Source organism: Trachemys scripta, chromosome 1 (genome assembly GCF_013100865.1).
Source record: "Trachemys scripta elegans isolate TJP31775 chromosome 1, CAS_Tse_1.0, whole genome shotgun sequence".
Classification (NCBI taxonomy): domain Eukaryota; kingdom Metazoa; phylum Chordata; order Testudines; family Emydidae; genus Trachemys; species Trachemys scripta.
Genome location: NC_048298.1, coordinates 210,114,030 through 210,132,456, shown reverse-complemented (window position 1 = coordinate 210,132,456; position 18,427 = coordinate 210,114,030). Strand labels below are relative to the sequence as shown.

Here is an 18,427-nt window from a genome sequence, read left to right as displayed (position 1 = left end):
TACTCACCTTGTGCAGTAACGATGGTTCTTTGAGATGCATCGCCCTATGGGTGCTCCACTGTAGGTGTGCTTGCGCCCCTGTGCTGCTGACTGGAGAACTTCGGTAGCAGTGTCCATGAGGCCCACACACGCGCTGTTTCTCCTCGTGCTGCACCACAAGGGTAGTCAGCACACACGGGCTAACCCCCCTCAGTTCCTTCTCTATTGCAGAGTCACTGACAAGAACTCTGAAGGAGAGGGGCAGAGAGTGGGTTCAGGAGCACCCATAGTGACACACATCTCAAAGAACCATCGTTACTGCACAAGATGAGTAACTTCTTCGAGTAGTGTCCCTACGTGTCACTGTAGGTGTCTCCTGAGCAGTATCCCAGTGCAGGGTTGGGACTTTGGGGTTGACGTCAGCATTATGGAGCCGAAGATGGCATGGGAGGCAGAGTCCCCAGTGATCGCATAATATTCTGCAAAGGAGTGGATTGACACCCATGTCGCCACTCTGCAGATCTCTGAGACAGGCACGTTCTTGAAGAAGATGAGGGATGAGGAGATAGACCTTGTGGAACGTGTACGAACAGTATCTAGAGGGGTCATATTGTGAACTTGGTAACATTGTCCGATACACTTTGAGACCATCTTGGAAAGTCTTTGGGCTGATATTGCTGAACCCTTGGATCTTTCTGCAATGGAGAGGAAAAGCCTGGGGGAGTCTCTGAAGGCCTTCGTCCTGTCCAGGTAGAAGGCTAGGGCTCTCCTGGTATCTAGCGTGTGTAATATAGCCTCTCTCTTGTCTCGGTGAGGCTTGGGATAGAATGTTGGAAGATTACTCAATTGGTTCATGTGAAACGGGGAGGTTTAGAATGATGTGGCCTGAGCGTAACCTTGTCCCGAAAGAATATGGGGGGGATATGCCATCAGAGCCACTATTTCCCCTAGTCTCCTGGCCAAAGTAATTACTACCAGGAATGCTGTTTTCATTGAGAGCTACGTAAGCAAACAGGTGGCCATAGGTTCGAAGGGAGGCCTAGTCGATCCTTTCAGTACCAGGTTTAAGTCCCATGTAGATGTAGGAAGCCGAGGTTGTGGAAAGAGGTTAACTATACCCTTGAGGAATCTTTTGGTGGTCAGGTGCGACAGCACCGAGTACCTCTCCGCTGGATGGTGGAAGGGCTGTTATAGCCACTAGCTAGATTCAGAGAGCATAGAGAGAGCCCCAAACCTTCACGGACAGTGCATAGTCTAAGATGCGTGGAAGAGTCGTAGATGTTGGGGAGATTTGTTGGCAAATACACCAAATCCGAAACCTGGACCATTTTTGCAGGTAAGTCTGTTGTGTTGAGGACTTTCTGCTGTGTAATAATACCTCTTGCACCTCTATCGAATAGGAGCTTTCTACGTGTTTGAAACAAGGAGCCATGCCTTCAGGCAGAGAATCGCCAGGTTGGGATGTAAGGTATGTCCTTTATTCTGTGAGAGGAGGTTCAGAATGACTGGAAGAGAGATTGGCGGATGTGTCATGAGCTGTGACAGGTAAGGAAACCAGGTCTGTCTTGGTGTAGCAGGGTGGCTACCCTGCTCCTGCCTGAGGGGTTTAAAACAGCCCTGGCAGAGGGCTGGGGCAAAGGGAAAAGCTACTGGGCTGATTGGGGAAGTAGCCACAGCTGGGCCATGCCCCAATCAGGCCCCAGCTGGCCTGTATAAGAAGGCTGGGAGCCAGAAGCTCAGTAGAGTCTCTCTCTGCCTTCAGAGAGAGAAGGGCCTGGCTGCAGGGAGCTAGACAGGGTACCTGAGTGGAGCAGGGCTGGGGAAAGGCTGAGGAGCTGGGGAGTTCCAGCCTGGATAGCCCCAGGTTGCGGCCTAGCGGAAGGCCAAGGGGTACTGAGGGTTGCAGAGGGCAGACCAGGGCTAGGCCAAGGCAGTAGGTCCAAACCCAACCTTGCCGATGATGAGTGGCCTATACTGCAGTCTGCCCCAGGGAGCGGGGGCTAGTTGGTGACTGGCAGTGGCCTAGTGCTGAAGCAAGGTGGGGTTAGGTGGGTGGGGGTTCCCCTGGGAGGGGAGACCTAGCGTGTGTGGGTACTGCCAGGAGGCAGCACCCAGGGCAAGGGGCATCAGGGTCCTGGGAGGGACACGGGAGCCTGAGGAAGAGGACAGGCAGATCACCGGCCTGCAGAAGGCGCTCCAGAGGCTGAAGAGCTAATTCCCTGGATGACCAGCAGGAGGCGCCGCAGGGGTGAGTCCAGACCCTCTACACTTGGCCACATAAGAGCAATCAGAATGACATGTGCTTTGTCTCTTTTTATTTTCAGCAGGACCTTTGATAGTAGAGGGAAAGGAGGAAAGAAGGTCTCCATCCCAGGGGAGGAGGAGAGCATCGCCTAAGGAGAGTTGTCCTATCCCTGCTCTGGAACAGTAGGGTGGGCATTTCTTGTTCAGGTAAGTGGCAAACAAGTCCGTGGTCGCCTGAATAGATCGTGAAGTACTACTGGGTCTAGTTCCCCACTCACGGTCATGTGGGAATTTGCAACTGAGACTGTCCGCTATTGAGCTGTGTGTGCCTGGGGGGTAGATTGCTGACAGTGTGATGTCACGAGAGGTACACCATAGTCTCATCACTTCTGTGCAAAGGGAGGGTGATCGGGCTCCCCCTTGTTGATTTATGTAGAACATGCAGGCTACGTTGTCCATTAGGACTCTCGTGTGTGATACTTTGATCAGTGGGCACAGCCATTCCTGACTGCCCTTTGCTTGAGGAGATTGATGTGAAGGGAGATCTCCATGGGTGTCCATTTGCCTTGTGTTGTAAGGCCATTTAGATGTGCACCCTCCTCCCCCCGTATGAGTGATGCATCAGTGGTGGGAAGCAATGATGGGCGGAGGTGCGAGAAGGGGATCCTTTTGCAAATGTTGATTGGATCTTTCCACCAGTCTAGGAAGATTTTGACCCTGGTGGGTAGTGACCGGCCTTTGACTAGTCTGTCCCTGTTTGGTCTGTAAACTGAGCTGAAACACATCAGAAGGCACAGCATGTGAAGCTTTGTGTGTGGTATCACCGCTGTGCCCGCTGCCATGTGCCCCAAGAGCTGTAGGCAGTGTCTGGCTGATATTTGTGGGCTGTTTTGAACAGTCTCTATGTGTGTTGCCAGAGAGAGGAATCTGTGTTGAGGTAGGAGAGCTCTGGCCTGTAACGAGTCGAGGTCAACACCTATGAATTCCAGGCGCTGCACTGGAGTGAGGGTTGATTTCTGGGCATTGATCTGTGGGCCCAGTTCTGAAAACAAATCTTTGCAGCTCTGGAGACTTGGTGAGCTCTTGGAGAGACAGGACTCTGAGGAGGCAATCGTCCAGAAAAGAGTAAATCATGACCCCTTGGGAGCACAAGTGGGTGGTCACCACTGAGAACCTTGGAAAATACTCTTGGGGCCGATGATAGCCCGAAGGGGAGTACCCTGTAGTGGTAGTGGTCTTGTCCCAGAATGAATCTGAGAAATCATCTGTGAGTTGGTAGGAGTGAGATATGAAAATACGTGTCCTGAAGGTCAAAGGCTGAAAACCAGTCTCCCTGTTCCAACACTAAAATGATAGTTGCTCAAGTGACCATCTTGAATTTTTGAGCCTTGACAAACTTGTTGAGAGCTCTGAGGTCTAGTATTGGTCTCCAACCTCCCTGCCTCTTGGGTATTAGGAAGTTAGAGTAGAACCCTTTGCCTCAAAGATGTTGAGGTACCGGTTCTATGGTTCCTAACTGGAGTAGATGATCTACCTCTTGTTGTAGCAAACTCTTGTGAGAAGCGTCCCTGAAGAAAAATGGGAAAGGGTATTGTGGAGGGGGCAGGAAAGCAAAATGGATAGAGTACCCATTAGTCTGATATTATGCGCTCCCAGGTGCCGCAGAACACTGCCAGTCAGTGGCCAATGGGTGGGTAGCGGTGGCCAGTTGTAGCAGTTGTGGGGAGTGGTCTAATGGCACCTTGACCAACACGTCAAAATGGATGTTTGGATGTGGATGGCTGGGATGAGGAAGATTGTGGGCCAGATGGTTTATGTCTTGAAAATTTAGTTTTTTTTTTCTCTGGGTCTCATAGTAACATTGAGCTGGGTATTGGGAGGTGCATGGCTTGTGATGGGCTGCAGACTATATTTTCTCTTCTGTCCAGGCGTGTAGATGCCCAGCAAATGGAGAGTGGCCTGAAAATCCTTCAAGGTGTGAAGAGAGGCATCGGTCTTTTCTGCTAAGAGCTTAGTGCCCTCAAAGGGAAGATCTTCAACAGTTGACTGTATCTCCTTCAGGAAGCCCAACAGATGGAGCCAATAGGCATACTGCATCACCACCACAATCGAGATGCAGCTGGCCAGAGTGTCAGCTGTACCAAGGGCAGATTGTAGCGTTGTCTTTGCTACTAGCTGACCCTCCTGAATGATGGCCTTAAATTGGTCACGATGCAGCTTGGACATATGCTCAATAAAATCATTCAGTTCTGAATAGTTTACATAATCATATTTTGCCATGAGGGCTTGGTAATTTAAAACTGAAGCGTGGCTGAGGAGTACGCCTTCCTCCCAAAAAGGTTCAGATGTTTCCAGTCCCTATCATAGGAAGGGGATCTCATCTGGTGTTGATTGCCATAAGAATTTAAAGCACCCACCACAATGGTGAGGGGTAGGAGAAGAGGAATTATTGCAGTGTGGGTAGGACTAACTATGCTAACTTTAATGTAGGTAGTGCGGGTAACAATCATGGGGTCACAGACCCTGACATGGGTCAGCAACCCAGCGGGCTTGTACTGGGGTGCCGAAGCCTGTGCCACCACTTCCTCACTACCATTGTACCCATGCCAGCTAGATTAAAGATAGAGTGGGTATGCCAATTCGCACTGCAATCACATCTTCATTTGCCGAGTAGATGTATCCTGAGGGAGGGACACAAGAAACAAAAGTGCTAATATCAGAAGAACAAATCCTATATTTCTATAGGATTGGTGAAAATAAGTCTTAAGGAATGACACTCACAAAGATGCACAGTTCATAAGTATAAGAGAGGCCCTGTTTTACCAAAAACAGTTTTTTAAAAAATCCAAAAGGTTGTTTTTTCGGGGGTGGGAGGAGAGGAGTGGAGAGTAAGGTTTTTAAAACACACACAATATTCCTTTTTATACCTATTCTGAAACATAGTAAACCTGGGCTCTTGTAGCAAATGTTGAAATCAAAACAAATTCTTTTTCTTAGTTTCCAAAGGCTTAAAGTTTGGATTTAAAAATTAAAAACCAAATACACTTCTTTTTTTCATAGATGAAAAAGAAATAATCTACTTTAAAACCACAATATAACCAGATTTAACTTGAAACTAAAATAATACAGTGGTCCAAATTCAAGAAGCTATCAAATAAATGGGCAATAAACAAGAACAACAATAAACAAGAGTAAAACCCACTCAAAAAGAGAATCTTCCTTACTTTCACATCAATAATATACCTGGATATCTCGATAAGAAAGAAGCAGGTTTATGACAATGTCAGAAGTCAGGACTTCTGTATTATCCATACGGAGCTTAATCCTGGCCAGCTCCTTTGCTAGTTCATCTCCTTGATACTTGTCTCTAGCTTTTCTAATATCATTCAACAGTGTTTCCTTGCAATATGCACTAAAGAAATAAAAACAGAGATAAAGTGTTAGAATTTTCTAAATGGAGGTTTGGTTACAACATTAAAACAGCACTAATATTTCTTTATTGGAATGAGGTTTAAGTTAACTATTCCTTTCAGTTTACACTTTTAAGAAATATTTTATATGAGACATTATTAAATTACAAGTTCTAATTTTTTTAATTATTTACCAGACCTAGTAAAGTAGAGGAACAGTGTTCAAAATAAACACATTAATCTACACATTTATCCTGAAGCAAGCAGAAAGTGTCATGCTAAACAAAGAGACTACAGTAATATAAAACAAAATCCCTCATCTTTGTATGTAATGGAGACTAGCAGCTCTTATTAAATAAACCAACCAGAGCCATCCATTATCTGATTAGCTGTAGTTCACTTAGTGAACATAAAGCATACTATTACACAGGAGGCATGCAAAAGCCACAGTAACAACTGTCATGTCTTTTTTTCACTAAAAATCAGTTTATATTGCAATGTAGGAAGGTTAAAAAAAAAGATGCAGTCTATTTGAAACGTAAACTTGTAGCGAGCAATTACTAAGACCAGAGCTTAGTCATTAATAGCCAGAACCTAACAGGTACTGAGCACATATAACTGCTTTTCTTGTCCAAAAGGAGTTGCAAGTGCTCAGATCCTAAATCCTAAATGTAGAAGAGGAAATTAAGCTCTCTCTTAATATCCACTAATACTGTGATACTAACATCCACAACATACATCACTTGCAAGGTATTCTCATGAGATAATGCAGTGAGGGTCTGAAGAAATGGCCAATGGAAGGCTTTTTCATTTTATTTATTTTACTGTCACTGCAAACTCACGTCTAATTTGTTGCACACTATCATTCCTAGTTCTCATGCACTGTTTCCAGGTTTATGTTAATCAGTTTTCCTTGCGTTAATAAGAACGGACATAGGTGATCTGAAAATTTTACCCTAAGTCACCTAAGTGACTTAGAAGCCCGAGTCCCATTTTCAAAAGTGACTTAGACTATGTGTCTCATTAAAACTTACACAGTAGAGGCAAGTGACAAAAGGTATCTTCACATCTCTCTGCCACCATGCTTACTAACTCTATAATTATACAGTTAACTCTTTAAAACTTTTTAGGAGAGAGTTTATGTAAAAAGGAAACCACATAAACAAAAGCTTTATTGACTGCGTCACATTACCCTCATCTTTACTGCCCCTCCTTCATATTAATACGCCTGTAAATGGCAGGATCAGAAATAGAGGAGCAAAATAATAATTTTATAATCAATCAGTTACTTTAAAATTAATGCAAAAATACATCAAAAGGACACTGTAGGAACTGAGTGCCTCATAGCAGCTGTCACAAACAAAAATGCACCAACTTAAACCTGAGCTGAATGAAGGCAACTCTGTTCAACAGTATGGCTGCAGTTCAGCAACACTGAAATAGACTGTAAGCTCGTTGGGGGCAGAGACCGTCTTTTTGTTCTATTTTGTTCACAGCCTTGCATAATGGGGTCCCGGCCCATGATTAGGGCTCATAGCTGCTACAGTAATTCAAATAATAAATAACAACAGCAGCAGCATAGGATAGGTACTAATCAGAGTTTTAATTAAGGCTGCATTGCAGTTTCAAATGATGCTGAGTATGGATCCAAACTGAGTTTGCCTGTGACCGTGCTACAACCTGATGACAAGCACAGTTGAAAAGTGATAATGATCACGTAGTTTACTCAGCGCATGGAACCTATGCGGTAAGATGGGAGCTTTCTTGTCACTATAGAAACAGAAGTAGGAAGGAGGGCATGGCATAAAACAGAAAATATGCAACATTTTGACTGAGGAAGGGAATGTGAAAAGTGCAGAAGAGGTACAACGGGCAGTGCCTAGTAAACAAAGGGGTATCAAGATGTGTCCGTAAACAGGAGTCACCATGGGACAGCTGAGGCCCAGAGCAGCATTCTACAATTACTATGCAATTCAACTGTTAAAACACTAGTCTGTGTGACCACAGTTAATACCATATTGTATGCATACACTTAGTTGGTGCTGAGAAAAGATGGTCTTTGGCTTCAAGACTTACAAAGAAGCTGAGGTATGTCTCTCTCATTACAACACCATGCACTATATTTTATATTTTCTTTTCTATACCCTCTCTTTTCCAAGGGCTGTGTCCGCAGTTCTGACTCTGCTGACTGATATTTTGGATAGTAAATGCAATCCACTGCTGTCATAAAATGGTTAGTTTACTACAACAGCTTCATGACAGAAATATAGCTTAGTTTAGATTAAATTAAGGTATTTATTTTAACACAGGGTTAAACACACTGAACACTGAACCTTGGTAGGGATTCTGAAACCTCTTGCAGAGTAGGAAAAAATATCCACGGGCAGGAAGTGTAAACGTGGCAAAATTACCATGATGTAACGTGAATGTCCTTCAGAAGACAGATAAACCTGTCCATCAGTGGAACACAGAGCGGTCCCAGGATATTGTCCCAGTTAGGCTGCATGTACTCAGAGGCCCTTCGCAAGGCATCACTTTCACAGCAAAAATAATCAGCACCAGGTGTTACAATGTATGGAATAAAATAGTAATTCCCACTGGAAGCCTAGAAGGAAAAGCAAACACATTCAGATAGCAAATGGAAGCACTGCACACTCAAATTGGATGGAGTGATCTCATTCTGAATCTTTTGATTAAATTCCTTAAGAGCAAATAACGGGCAGCTAGGTTTGCACAAGTGTTCACTAATTTTGCATGCCTCCACTTTTGGATGCTCAACTTGAGACACTTTGGGCCTGATTTTCAGGCATGCCAAAAGGACCACAGCTTCTATTGACTTCAGTAGGAGTTGCTTTCTTGAGGGAAGAATTAAGTCTTTATGTAAATATATGCTTAACTGGAAATCCAGATTTTTTAAAAAACATCCAAGTTGACTGTACAGTATACATTTTTGTTTGTTTAAAAAGCAGCAGCCCTCGGGATGTCACGGTGGTGTCACCAGAACTTTAGAATTTAAATAATACAACTAAATAAAAATAACTAAGGTAACTTAAAAATTAACTGACATTTTTAATTAAATATTCTGAATGTGGGTAAGACAAATTGTGTAGGGTGACAGCTGTCACGATATTGTCACTGTTATTCAGTAGATCAGTCCAATGACAACATAATAAAAGGGGACTGGCAGTAGCATTCTTATAACTGAAAAGACACATTTCATATATATAACACTTTGTTGGGTTTTTGATCTGACCCATATTGAGAAGGCACTACAGAAGGAAGCAGTTGCTGGGAAGCAGTCACTGTAGTCAAAGAAGAATAAGGGATTAGCTACTGTTGGAGGAAGCAGGTAGAAGGCTCTCTGTAGAGGAGGGAAGGGGAGAAGAGGGGAGATGGAAGTAACAAGGATAAGAGGACCATACTTAATATTTTAAGACCCAGAGACCTTACTGCATTCCAGAATGAGAGGCCCAGCTCAGTATCGCCAACCCCAAGCATTCAAAAATTATGACTCAGGCCCCCCAAAATCAGGAGGTTTTAAATAATAATTTAACATTCTATTTGCTTTCTGGTTTCTGAGACTTCAGGGTTCATATTTGCAACCTATGTATCCACTGCAACCATGAGGGCTGAAAACTTACTTAAAAAAAAAAAAAAAAAAAAGAGGGGGGGCCAGAGGGGAGCTGAGATTCATGACTCCAGGAGCTGTGGCTTTAAAAACACTATCAAATATTGTGAGACTTGCAGAGAATAAAAGTGTTGGCAAAATTAACTTCAGCGGGACTTCTCACGTATGGGAGGAATATATATATTATTAAGGGTGAAGGAATCAGGCACTAGACCTGAAGAGAAATAAATTAGGAAAACTGTTGCCGTTTGTGACCAGCTGCACAGATCTCATCCCCCAGTCCAGCAGGGAATAGGATTAACCCTTGTGCTGCCTTCCCGGCCCACCCCACGGAAGGGCCACAGCTGTTTGCAATCAGTGCAGATGCATTTAGAAAGAAGCATGTGGCTGACAGGCAGGGCTATATAAACCAATGCTCTCAGCTGAGTCTGAGAGGTGCCATAGACTGGGAAAGACCTTGTGTGGACTGCTCCACGGACTGGCAGAAAGACAGCCGCCTGCAGTAGACTGGCAGCTGCTGTGAAAGAAAGAGGGGATACTAGCACAGCCCTGGAAAGGAAGGACTAAGAAGCCCTGATACAAGAGTGGAGAGCTGAACAGATTTTGTTGCATGCCAATAAATCAGTCACTAGTAGGGGAGATTTTTCACTTGGAACCCTCATTTCAGGCATGTGGTTACCCCAAAGGCAGAGAAAGAGGAAGTAACTGAGGCACAGTGACCCTTTTGCCCCTCTATTTGAGTTATCATCCCAAACTATAAAAGATCCATCATTTCTAATAAAAATAATACCACATTCCTAGTGACTGTACTTGAACTAAATGTCATCACACAGTACAGTATTCACATTTTTAACACTGTGATCATCGGTCGCACTGCTATCTTTATTTTCTACCACCCGCCTCCCCAAAACTAGCTACTTAAATCAAGCTCAACTCAAGCAACTAGCATGTCAAGTTGCTCAGTGTACATTTTGCAAAAAAATTAGTTTTGCTTTTTTCTATTATTATTTTTAAGGCTGTCTTTGGCATGGAACGTTGTGACCTCATGAGAAAGCAAGTCTGCACCAGCCCCTCAAACCTCTAAAGACAAACACTTTAGGTCAATAATACTCCTTGAGTATGAATTTTGGTTTTAAATTTCAAACAAGCCATGAGCTGTTAGTTCTGGGGGAGAAGGTGAAGATCAGCTTTGATAGTCCATATAATTTTCTTATGGCTACAATTTGTAACAGGAATGAAAACTAGTTATTTGCTGGGAGAAGAAAAACTTTAAATTTCACAACCAACCTTCAGAGATGTTTCTCAAAGTTACCTGTGTGGAATAGTGCAATACACCTGTTTGGACAACATTTAACCATTTTATTCATTTCCCCTGCCTCCTCTTGGATTTTTGCACCCCATGTTTCCACAAATTTTCATCCACAATGCAGAAGCACCTATTTTTAATGCAGAAATTTAGGCCTATCTGTATTTAAACACATTATCTTATGTGAAGAGTTCTAGAGGGGCAAGCAGTGGGACTTCAGCTGAAAATTTAGCCCCATAAGTTTGTGATGCACAGCCACATTATCAGTTCATTCAGCTGCCAACGTAAGCCATCAGTTTTATACAAAAAGAGGTAGGCTACCTCCTGGCAGAAGAAACCTTAGTATGTAGGGGATACCCATCAAAGCCTAGTATTTACTGTGCTACCTCATGGCTAATGATCAACCGTTTCCTGACTCTTCTCTTTTCCGTTTAACATATGCATGCACTAAATAAAATTCAAACACCCCACGCAGTATAATATGTGGACTGAAATTTCTAAAAGATTGCATCGAATCTTCACTATTTAGAAACAATTCTGTTTATCTACTTCCTTTATATTGTTTTTATTATGAACCACAGATGTCTGAAAACATCATCTTTATTCCTTAGAAGGTCTCTGCCCTAGTTGCCTATTCCTTACCTAAAGAAAACCCTCTGACTCATCAAAGTTAGCCACTGTGGAAAATTATTCTAATGTCACAAAGAAATTACTGATATTCTAAGTGAGGAATAAGCCGCCAATGACCTCTTAAGCAACTTATGTAGTATTGCCAACCCCAAGTGTTAATAAATCATCAGCCAGGCTCCCCAAAATTTGTGATTGGCTTAGATCATTATGACAGAATTGGAGCTTCTCTCTAATAATTTATGAATAATATATGTTGATCTGGTTATCGCAATGTTTACTGTATGAATATATTGGTTTAGTTTAACAGGATGCTGTAAGAAAAAAAGCAGATTGTGAAAAGAATGGCTGAAGATAAGCCATTCCTCAGCAAACTCTTGAGGGTTGTTAAGTGACAATGTCCAAACTCTCAGCCTTGAAGAGTTTACCTCCTGCCCAACTACCCTGCAAAACTAGTTTTGACCAGAAGGGCCAAAACCTAAGGAATACAGAAGAACAAAGGAGTATAGCAGGGTTTTAAAGGGCTCTCTCTCTTAAGAGAAGGAATAGGTTTTTTGTGAGCAACAGACAGTTAGGCCTACCTAGGCTATCATCTGGGGTTAGAAAGATAGACATGTGTATAGACTGTTTTAATACCTTGGCCTCTAAATGCTTTGTCCCTGCTGTCAAAATTAAACAATACTTTCATTTAAGAAGCTGCCTGTTCACAGCCTGCTGACTCATCCCTCTGTCATGCCAACTCCCATGAAGGGAAGTACATTGGAGCTGGCTAGAGAAAACCTGCATCTAATTGGTGAATGGAAGACAGCTGCCTGCCCACTTAGCCTGGAGCTATCTAAAAGGCTGGGAGGGAGGTGGGAGGGAATGGAAGCAGGGTGATAGCTCCTCCTTCCTGGGTGAAGACTCTAGAACCCAAGCTGTGTATGGTGAAAAGATGGTGGGAGCCTAACCTGTAAATAAATGACACCAGTGGTTACTGAACCCCAGGGTTTCCGAGTGACTTTGTCAGCACAGCAGGGGCAGGAGCAAAGAGGGGCTCTGCAGTGCCCTGCTACATACCCAAACTCAGTTGGAGCTGCCGGGTAAGTGTGACACAGACATGCCCAGGCAGGTATATTACCCCTGTGTCTGACCATCTTCTCAATATTTCACTGAAGGGGATCATGTGTGGTATCTGCTGAGAGCTAAGAACTAGCTGAATGTCATAATTATTGTGAGGTGTTTGTATGGGAAACCATTTTAGAGTTATGAAACATGTAGGCTATTGTATTCCAAAATAGTTGAAAGTGAAACTTGCCACTTGAGATGGAGGAGTCTCAGACCTGACTCAATCAACAATGAGAACAAGGGCCATCCGTGGATCCAATCCAAGCCCTGGATTTACTGTCTGGACCAGATGCAGGCCTGAGTGTTTACCAAGACAAAAGAACCCCCAAGAAAAGTCTCTCGTTAGGGGACCCCCTTGGGCTAAGATACAACAGTCGGTAACTGTATAGGGGAAGAAGAAAGGGCAAAGGTGTTATTCATTATGGGAGAGGCACTGTGCCATTGGGAGCGTCTCATGAAAGGTGGATCCCAGCTTTCTGGACTGGACAAGTGCTGCAAGGATGGACCATTGGATGAGAAATACTTTCCTGTCTAGGAAGGTAACTTGTTAATAAGTATAGGCTATTGCTTGCAGTTTGTTTTTCTTTTACCTGTAACATTATGTTTCCAAACCCTTTTACTTGCTTTTATTTTGCATCTTTCTCTCAAGCTCTGTTAAATAAACTTAAATTTGTTTTTACTATAGACACGTATAGACACCTTGTCCTAAGAAGAGTGTTGAACTGAGGCAAAACCGGTGAACTGAGATACACTGCTTCCACGGAGGCAGCAGATCCATGTAAACTGAGGGTGTCCACAAGACAAGAAACTGTGCACTTGAAAGCAGTAAAGTGGGGCGTGTGAATTGCTAGCCTGCATTGGGAAAGAGTGGAGCTTGTGGAGCCTGGATGGGAGCACTTGTGTTGCCAAGGGGGAGGGTGGTGGGCAGAGACAAGGCTCGCTCCTGTTGTGAGCAGGTGGCAGCGATTTACCAGGACACCTTGGTTAATACCGAAAAGCGTTACTAAGTACAGGTGAGACGCATGGCACACACATGCCACTGTATTCAAAGGGGTGGTTTGAGGAACTACAATAGTTCGACTTTATTTTGTTTCTATAGAAAATATATTTAAAAAATCCAGACTCAAACTCAGGTCATATGCTTATATGACCTAAGGGAAACATTCCACCTTGACAAACAGTATCCTGGTCCTGTAACTAGATGCATGAGTGCAGGGGTCCACTTGCATGGAGTCAGTTGCAGGATTGGAACCTAAGTTGGTGACATATCAAATCAGAAACGATTTAAACTCTGATTACTCTCATTATTGCTACCAGAAGCGCAATGATGTTGAATGTTTTACATTACATAGCCCCTTTACTGCAAATGACCCCATGCCATTTTATAAGTTATAGGACGGATCAAAAGCCCATTGAAGTCAATGGGAATTTTTCTTCTATGGGCCCAATGTCCTCACTTTCATCACAGGAACGGTCCTTCGGATTTTAATAGAATTACTTGCATTAGTAACGTGAGCAGGAAATTGCCCTCTATGCAGCAGAGAATCATCATTTCACCAGTCAGTGAAATGCAGAAGTTGTTTAGTAGAGAGGAAGTGAAGAGCAGCAAGATGTTTTAGGAAGAGCGAGAAACAGAATGATGTAATAGCTTTATTGTGCAAAACATTTTTGAGATTTAATTCGTATTTAAATGTATTGCAAAATAAGCTGTAGTGGCCTAAAATTAAATGAAAAAATAAATACAAATTGGATATTAGGAAAGAAATTTCTTAGCAGTTAGAACAATCAGGAATTTCAACTACCCGAACTAGTAGGGGAAGCACTATCATGGAAGGTATTCAAGAAAACACTCAGTAAGAAAGTAGAGGGAGTAACAGAGAGAAAGCACGGGTGCATGAACTAGATGATTCCAGTAATCTTTTCCAGCCCTATGATATATAGATTTTATTCATGCAGGTGAACACTTCACTGCCATTCATAAGTAAGTGCTCACTAGTGTAAGAGCTGATCCTGGAGCCATATTCTATGATTGTTACACCAACTGGAACTCCTATTGGCATCAGTGAGAGTACTTTGTAAAAGTCTAAAGGAAACAGTCTTGTGAATCTAACTTTTTTGCCACATGTGCAGCAAATGCATGTGCTATTACTCAGCGATTCAAACAGGACCAGTATCTGCCTGCCAAACTTACAGCTCTACTTGTGCGAGATAAATAAAATTAATACCCACACAAGGTATTAATACCTGTATAGCAACATTTAGATAATCTAAAGTTATTAGCTATCTGAATTAGTTTGAAATATTTCTAATCTAAAATACAAGCAAAATAAGTATTCGCAGTTAGAAATGATACATTTTAAGAACTTAAAATAAAGTTGTTAAGGAATAAGTACAGAATTATTATTCAATTACAGTGTAAGTGTACTATAAGGAAATAATTTTCTTGCACTTATACACTGATTTAAGGAATAATTCTTAGTATTTATACATCAATTTTTCATAGCACTTTTAAAAACATGATAGAAATTAAAATTTATTATTTCAATTGAGGTATGTAGGTGGCCTACCAGAATATAACTAAAAACAACAATCTAAACAAAGACAACTCAGCTCAAGAAGGAGATATCAGAATCATCAGTGAAATGAACCCCAAAATCCACCTCTAAACAATAATAAGTTTTACAATCTTTTGCTGGAAGGATGCCGTTGCTATATTTTGGCACAATGTGGGTGTATCTTCAGTGAAGAACAAAAAGGGGGGTTATTAACTCACTCACTCTAGTTATGTAGCTAGAATTAAAATCCTAATGGCAACTAGGCAGCCACAGTCATCTCCTGCAGGGGTGTTGGAACAATGTGTATAGTGGGGGTGCTGAGAGCCATTGAACCAAACTGTAAACCCTGTACATGATGGAAACCACATCAAGCCAGAGGTTCCAGCACCTATGATCACATGAATTAACAGGTCAAGTTAAAGTCTACAGGGAACCAGGGATTTAATAGTAGCGGCTCACTAGTGTTAAAGTCACAGTTGTCGGCCCTGCCTTCATTAGGATTTTAACTTCTTTTTTCCCCAGTGAAAAAATAACCTATAGGTTAAGGCCTTTCCAAAGCTACAAGACCGCAAAAACATTGACCCTCCCTCCCATCTTCTCAAATACGTGCCTCGGGACAGCCAGTAATTCCAAACCAACTAATCTCTATTGACATAAAGGAATCAAGATGAAAACATGTCCCTTTCCCTCCCCAGTGAATTAGTCCTGTATTATTTAAGGTTTTCAAAATCAAACAAAAGTATTTGAAGCATGTTCACTGGTTAACAGATGGACAGTGCATATTACAGGACTCAATGAATCTGTGCTACTGCATTCTGCAAGAGTTACAAATTATAAGTGGTTTTCAAATATAGCCCTCAATAGAGCACATTGTTAATACTAATACCATAACAAAAAAATACTGAAATTTAAAAAATTGTCTTTATAGATGACAAAGACACAGATTACAGTGGCAAGGTCTCTCTCCAGAAGAAAAGGTCACAACGTCAAAAGATTTTGGGGGGAGGCAGGTGGGAGAGAGCTATATCTGTCCATCAATGAAACATGGGTTTCCACGTTCAGCTCTCAGTAAAAAAATGAAGAGTCCTCACATGAAGGGCCTATCAATCCACAGTCATCAACAAACACGGCAATTTCCAAATAAACAAGGCTTCCAAAAGCCTTCCCTCACCCAGGGCCGGCTCCAGGCACCAGCATAGCAAGCAGGTACCTGGGGCGGCCAATGAAGAGGGGGGCAGCACGTCCGGTGGCAATTCAGTGGCGGGGCCGTCACTCCCTCTCCAAGCGAAGGACCTGTCGCCAAATTGCCGCCATAGAATGAAGCAGTGCTAGAGCTGCCGCCACTTGCGATCGTGGCTTTTTTTTTTTCCTTCCCTCCCCCATTTTATTTACAGTTTTTGGAGTCAAGGGGGAAGAAGATATCTATTATTGGAAGCCAAGCATCTTTTAAGATATCCATAGATAAACTGCAAATAAGATGGGTGTAAAAAGCCTTCCTCTAAAACACCTCTAACATTAAGCATATAGCCTGATATGGAAGAGAGTGAAAAGTCATTTCAAACTCAATGCAAGATTCAGTTATGGGTTTCTTTTCTGATCAAAAACTTGCAGAGTTTGAAGAGTCTGTTCAAAATGCTATTCCTAAAACAATCTTCCTGGCCTTTTTCAGTCCCTCCCCTCCTTATTCATTGCAACAAATACAAGATTGCCTTCAAAGTCTTTCACAGTTCAGCTCCATCCTACCTATCCCTCTCTATTATCTTATCAGCCTTCCCCTTTGCTCGGCCAATGATAAAAGTCTCAGCCATCTGCTTGCCTGTTTCTCCCACAAGCAGCTTCAACCCTTCTTCCATATGTGTAGGGACCTATTTCCAAATTCATGGTCCAAATTCCACTAAAATTCACAGTCCAAATTCACGGTCCATTTTGGTCAATTTCACGGTCATAGGATTTTAAAATAGTAAATTTCATGATTTCAGCTATTTAAATATTAAATTTCACAGTTGCAATTGTAGGGGTTGTGACCCAAAAAGGAGTTGTGGGGGGGGTTGCAAGGTTATTGTAGGGGAGTTGCGGTACTGCTAACCTTACTTCTGCACTGCTGGTGGCAGCAGCGCTGCCGTCAGAGCTGAGCAGCTGGAGAGCTGCGCCTCCTGGCCGGGAGCCCAGCTCTGAAGGCAGAGCCCCGCCAGCAGCAGTGCAGAAATAAGGGTGGCAATACCATACCATACCACCCTTACTTCTGCGCTGATGGTGGTGGTGGCTCTGCCTTCAGAACTGGGCTCCCGGCCAGCAGGCGCAGCTCTCCAGCTGCTCAGCTCTGATGGCAGCGCAGAAGTAAGGGTGGCAACACCATGACCCCCCTGCAACTCCTTTTTGGGTCAGGACCCCCAATTTGAGAAACGCTGTTTTCCCCTGTGAAATCTGTATAGTATAGGGTAAAAGCACACAAAAGACCAGATTTCACAGGGGGAGACCAAATTTCCTTGTCCGTGATGCATTTTTCATGGCCGCGAATTTGGTAGGGCCCTACTTATGTGTAAATCACTGCCCCACAAAACATCTGCAAGACCACGACTTAACCTCCTTCATACTCACTTCTATTCAGCACTGGGTAAAGCATAGGAACATTAGGTCCATGCTTCAGGGCATCAGCTCCTGAAGTCATGTACTTACACCAGAATCTCAGCTTTTGTTGAAAAATAAACTAAGAAGTTTCTAGCCCTTCTGGGGGGGGAAGCTTGAAAACAAGACCTGAGTGTAACATAATGCATAAGACCCCATAAGTCTGGACCAATAGCTCAGAGAGGTTTTAACACCTAACTTGGCTGTTATCTCCAAGACCTCATGATCTTGGGAAGGGGAGGGAAGAGGCGCCGACACATCCTAGGAGAGGACTCAATGTGGCAGGAGGAGAGGAGTGCAGCAGTCCTGATCCATCCACCCACTCAGATACACCCTGGCTGTTATGGTAAGTACTGGAGGGGCCTTTCCTCTCAACTCAGTTTCTCCAGGGAGGGAGGGAACCCTTGCTGCTCCTGGGGTTGAGGAGAGGTGTCCTGGTGTGCATAGGGCCTCTGATTGCCCTATTTTTACTGTGATGTCCATAGCATATTAGTGGTTAGACAGGCTGCAATTTAAGACTATGGCTACTGGTCTGCTTATATATCACCATTATTTAAAAAAATGTTCTACATCTACAAATTGTGCACACATCTAGGCTATGAAAAAAATATGCTTATATTACTATTATCCCATTCTCCCTCCTCCCATTTGTATGTTTCATCAATCTGTCATGACTTGTCTTAAACTAGGATTGTAAACTCTTAGGGAAAGCAACTGTCTTTTACTACATGTTTGTATGGTGCTAAGCACAATGGCTCCTTGGAGCTAGGTGAAGATAACAACAGTGAGTAGCAAACTTGTACTAATACGACCAACTTTAAAATAATTGCTCAGTCCCTGCACACAAAGTAATTATACCCCCCCCACACACACATACACACCTTAAATTACTTTTATTTTGATATCAGAGTATCCACATGGGTGTTATATTGGCATAGTTATGGTG

The 18,427-nt window shown here is 43.0% G+C and overlaps 1 protein-coding gene across 2 annotated transcripts in view; it reads right to left on the bottom strand.

The window, feature by feature from the left end:
* MAP3K15 (mitogen-activated protein kinase kinase kinase 15) overlaps positions 1 to 18,427 on the bottom strand; it is a 164,132-nt gene that overhangs the window by 72,098 nt on the left and 73,607 nt on the right. For both annotated transcript variants that reach the window (XM_034755737.1, XM_034755728.1), the window contains exons 4-5: positions 8,045 to 8,238; positions 5,467 to 5,635 (exon numbers count right to left, since the gene is read on the bottom strand). In XM_034755737.1, the coding sequence (XP_034611628.1) occupies positions 5,467 to 5,635; positions 8,045 to 8,238 (363 nt within the window). The remainder of the gene's footprint in view (positions 1 to 5,466; positions 5,636 to 8,044; positions 8,239 to 18,427) is intronic.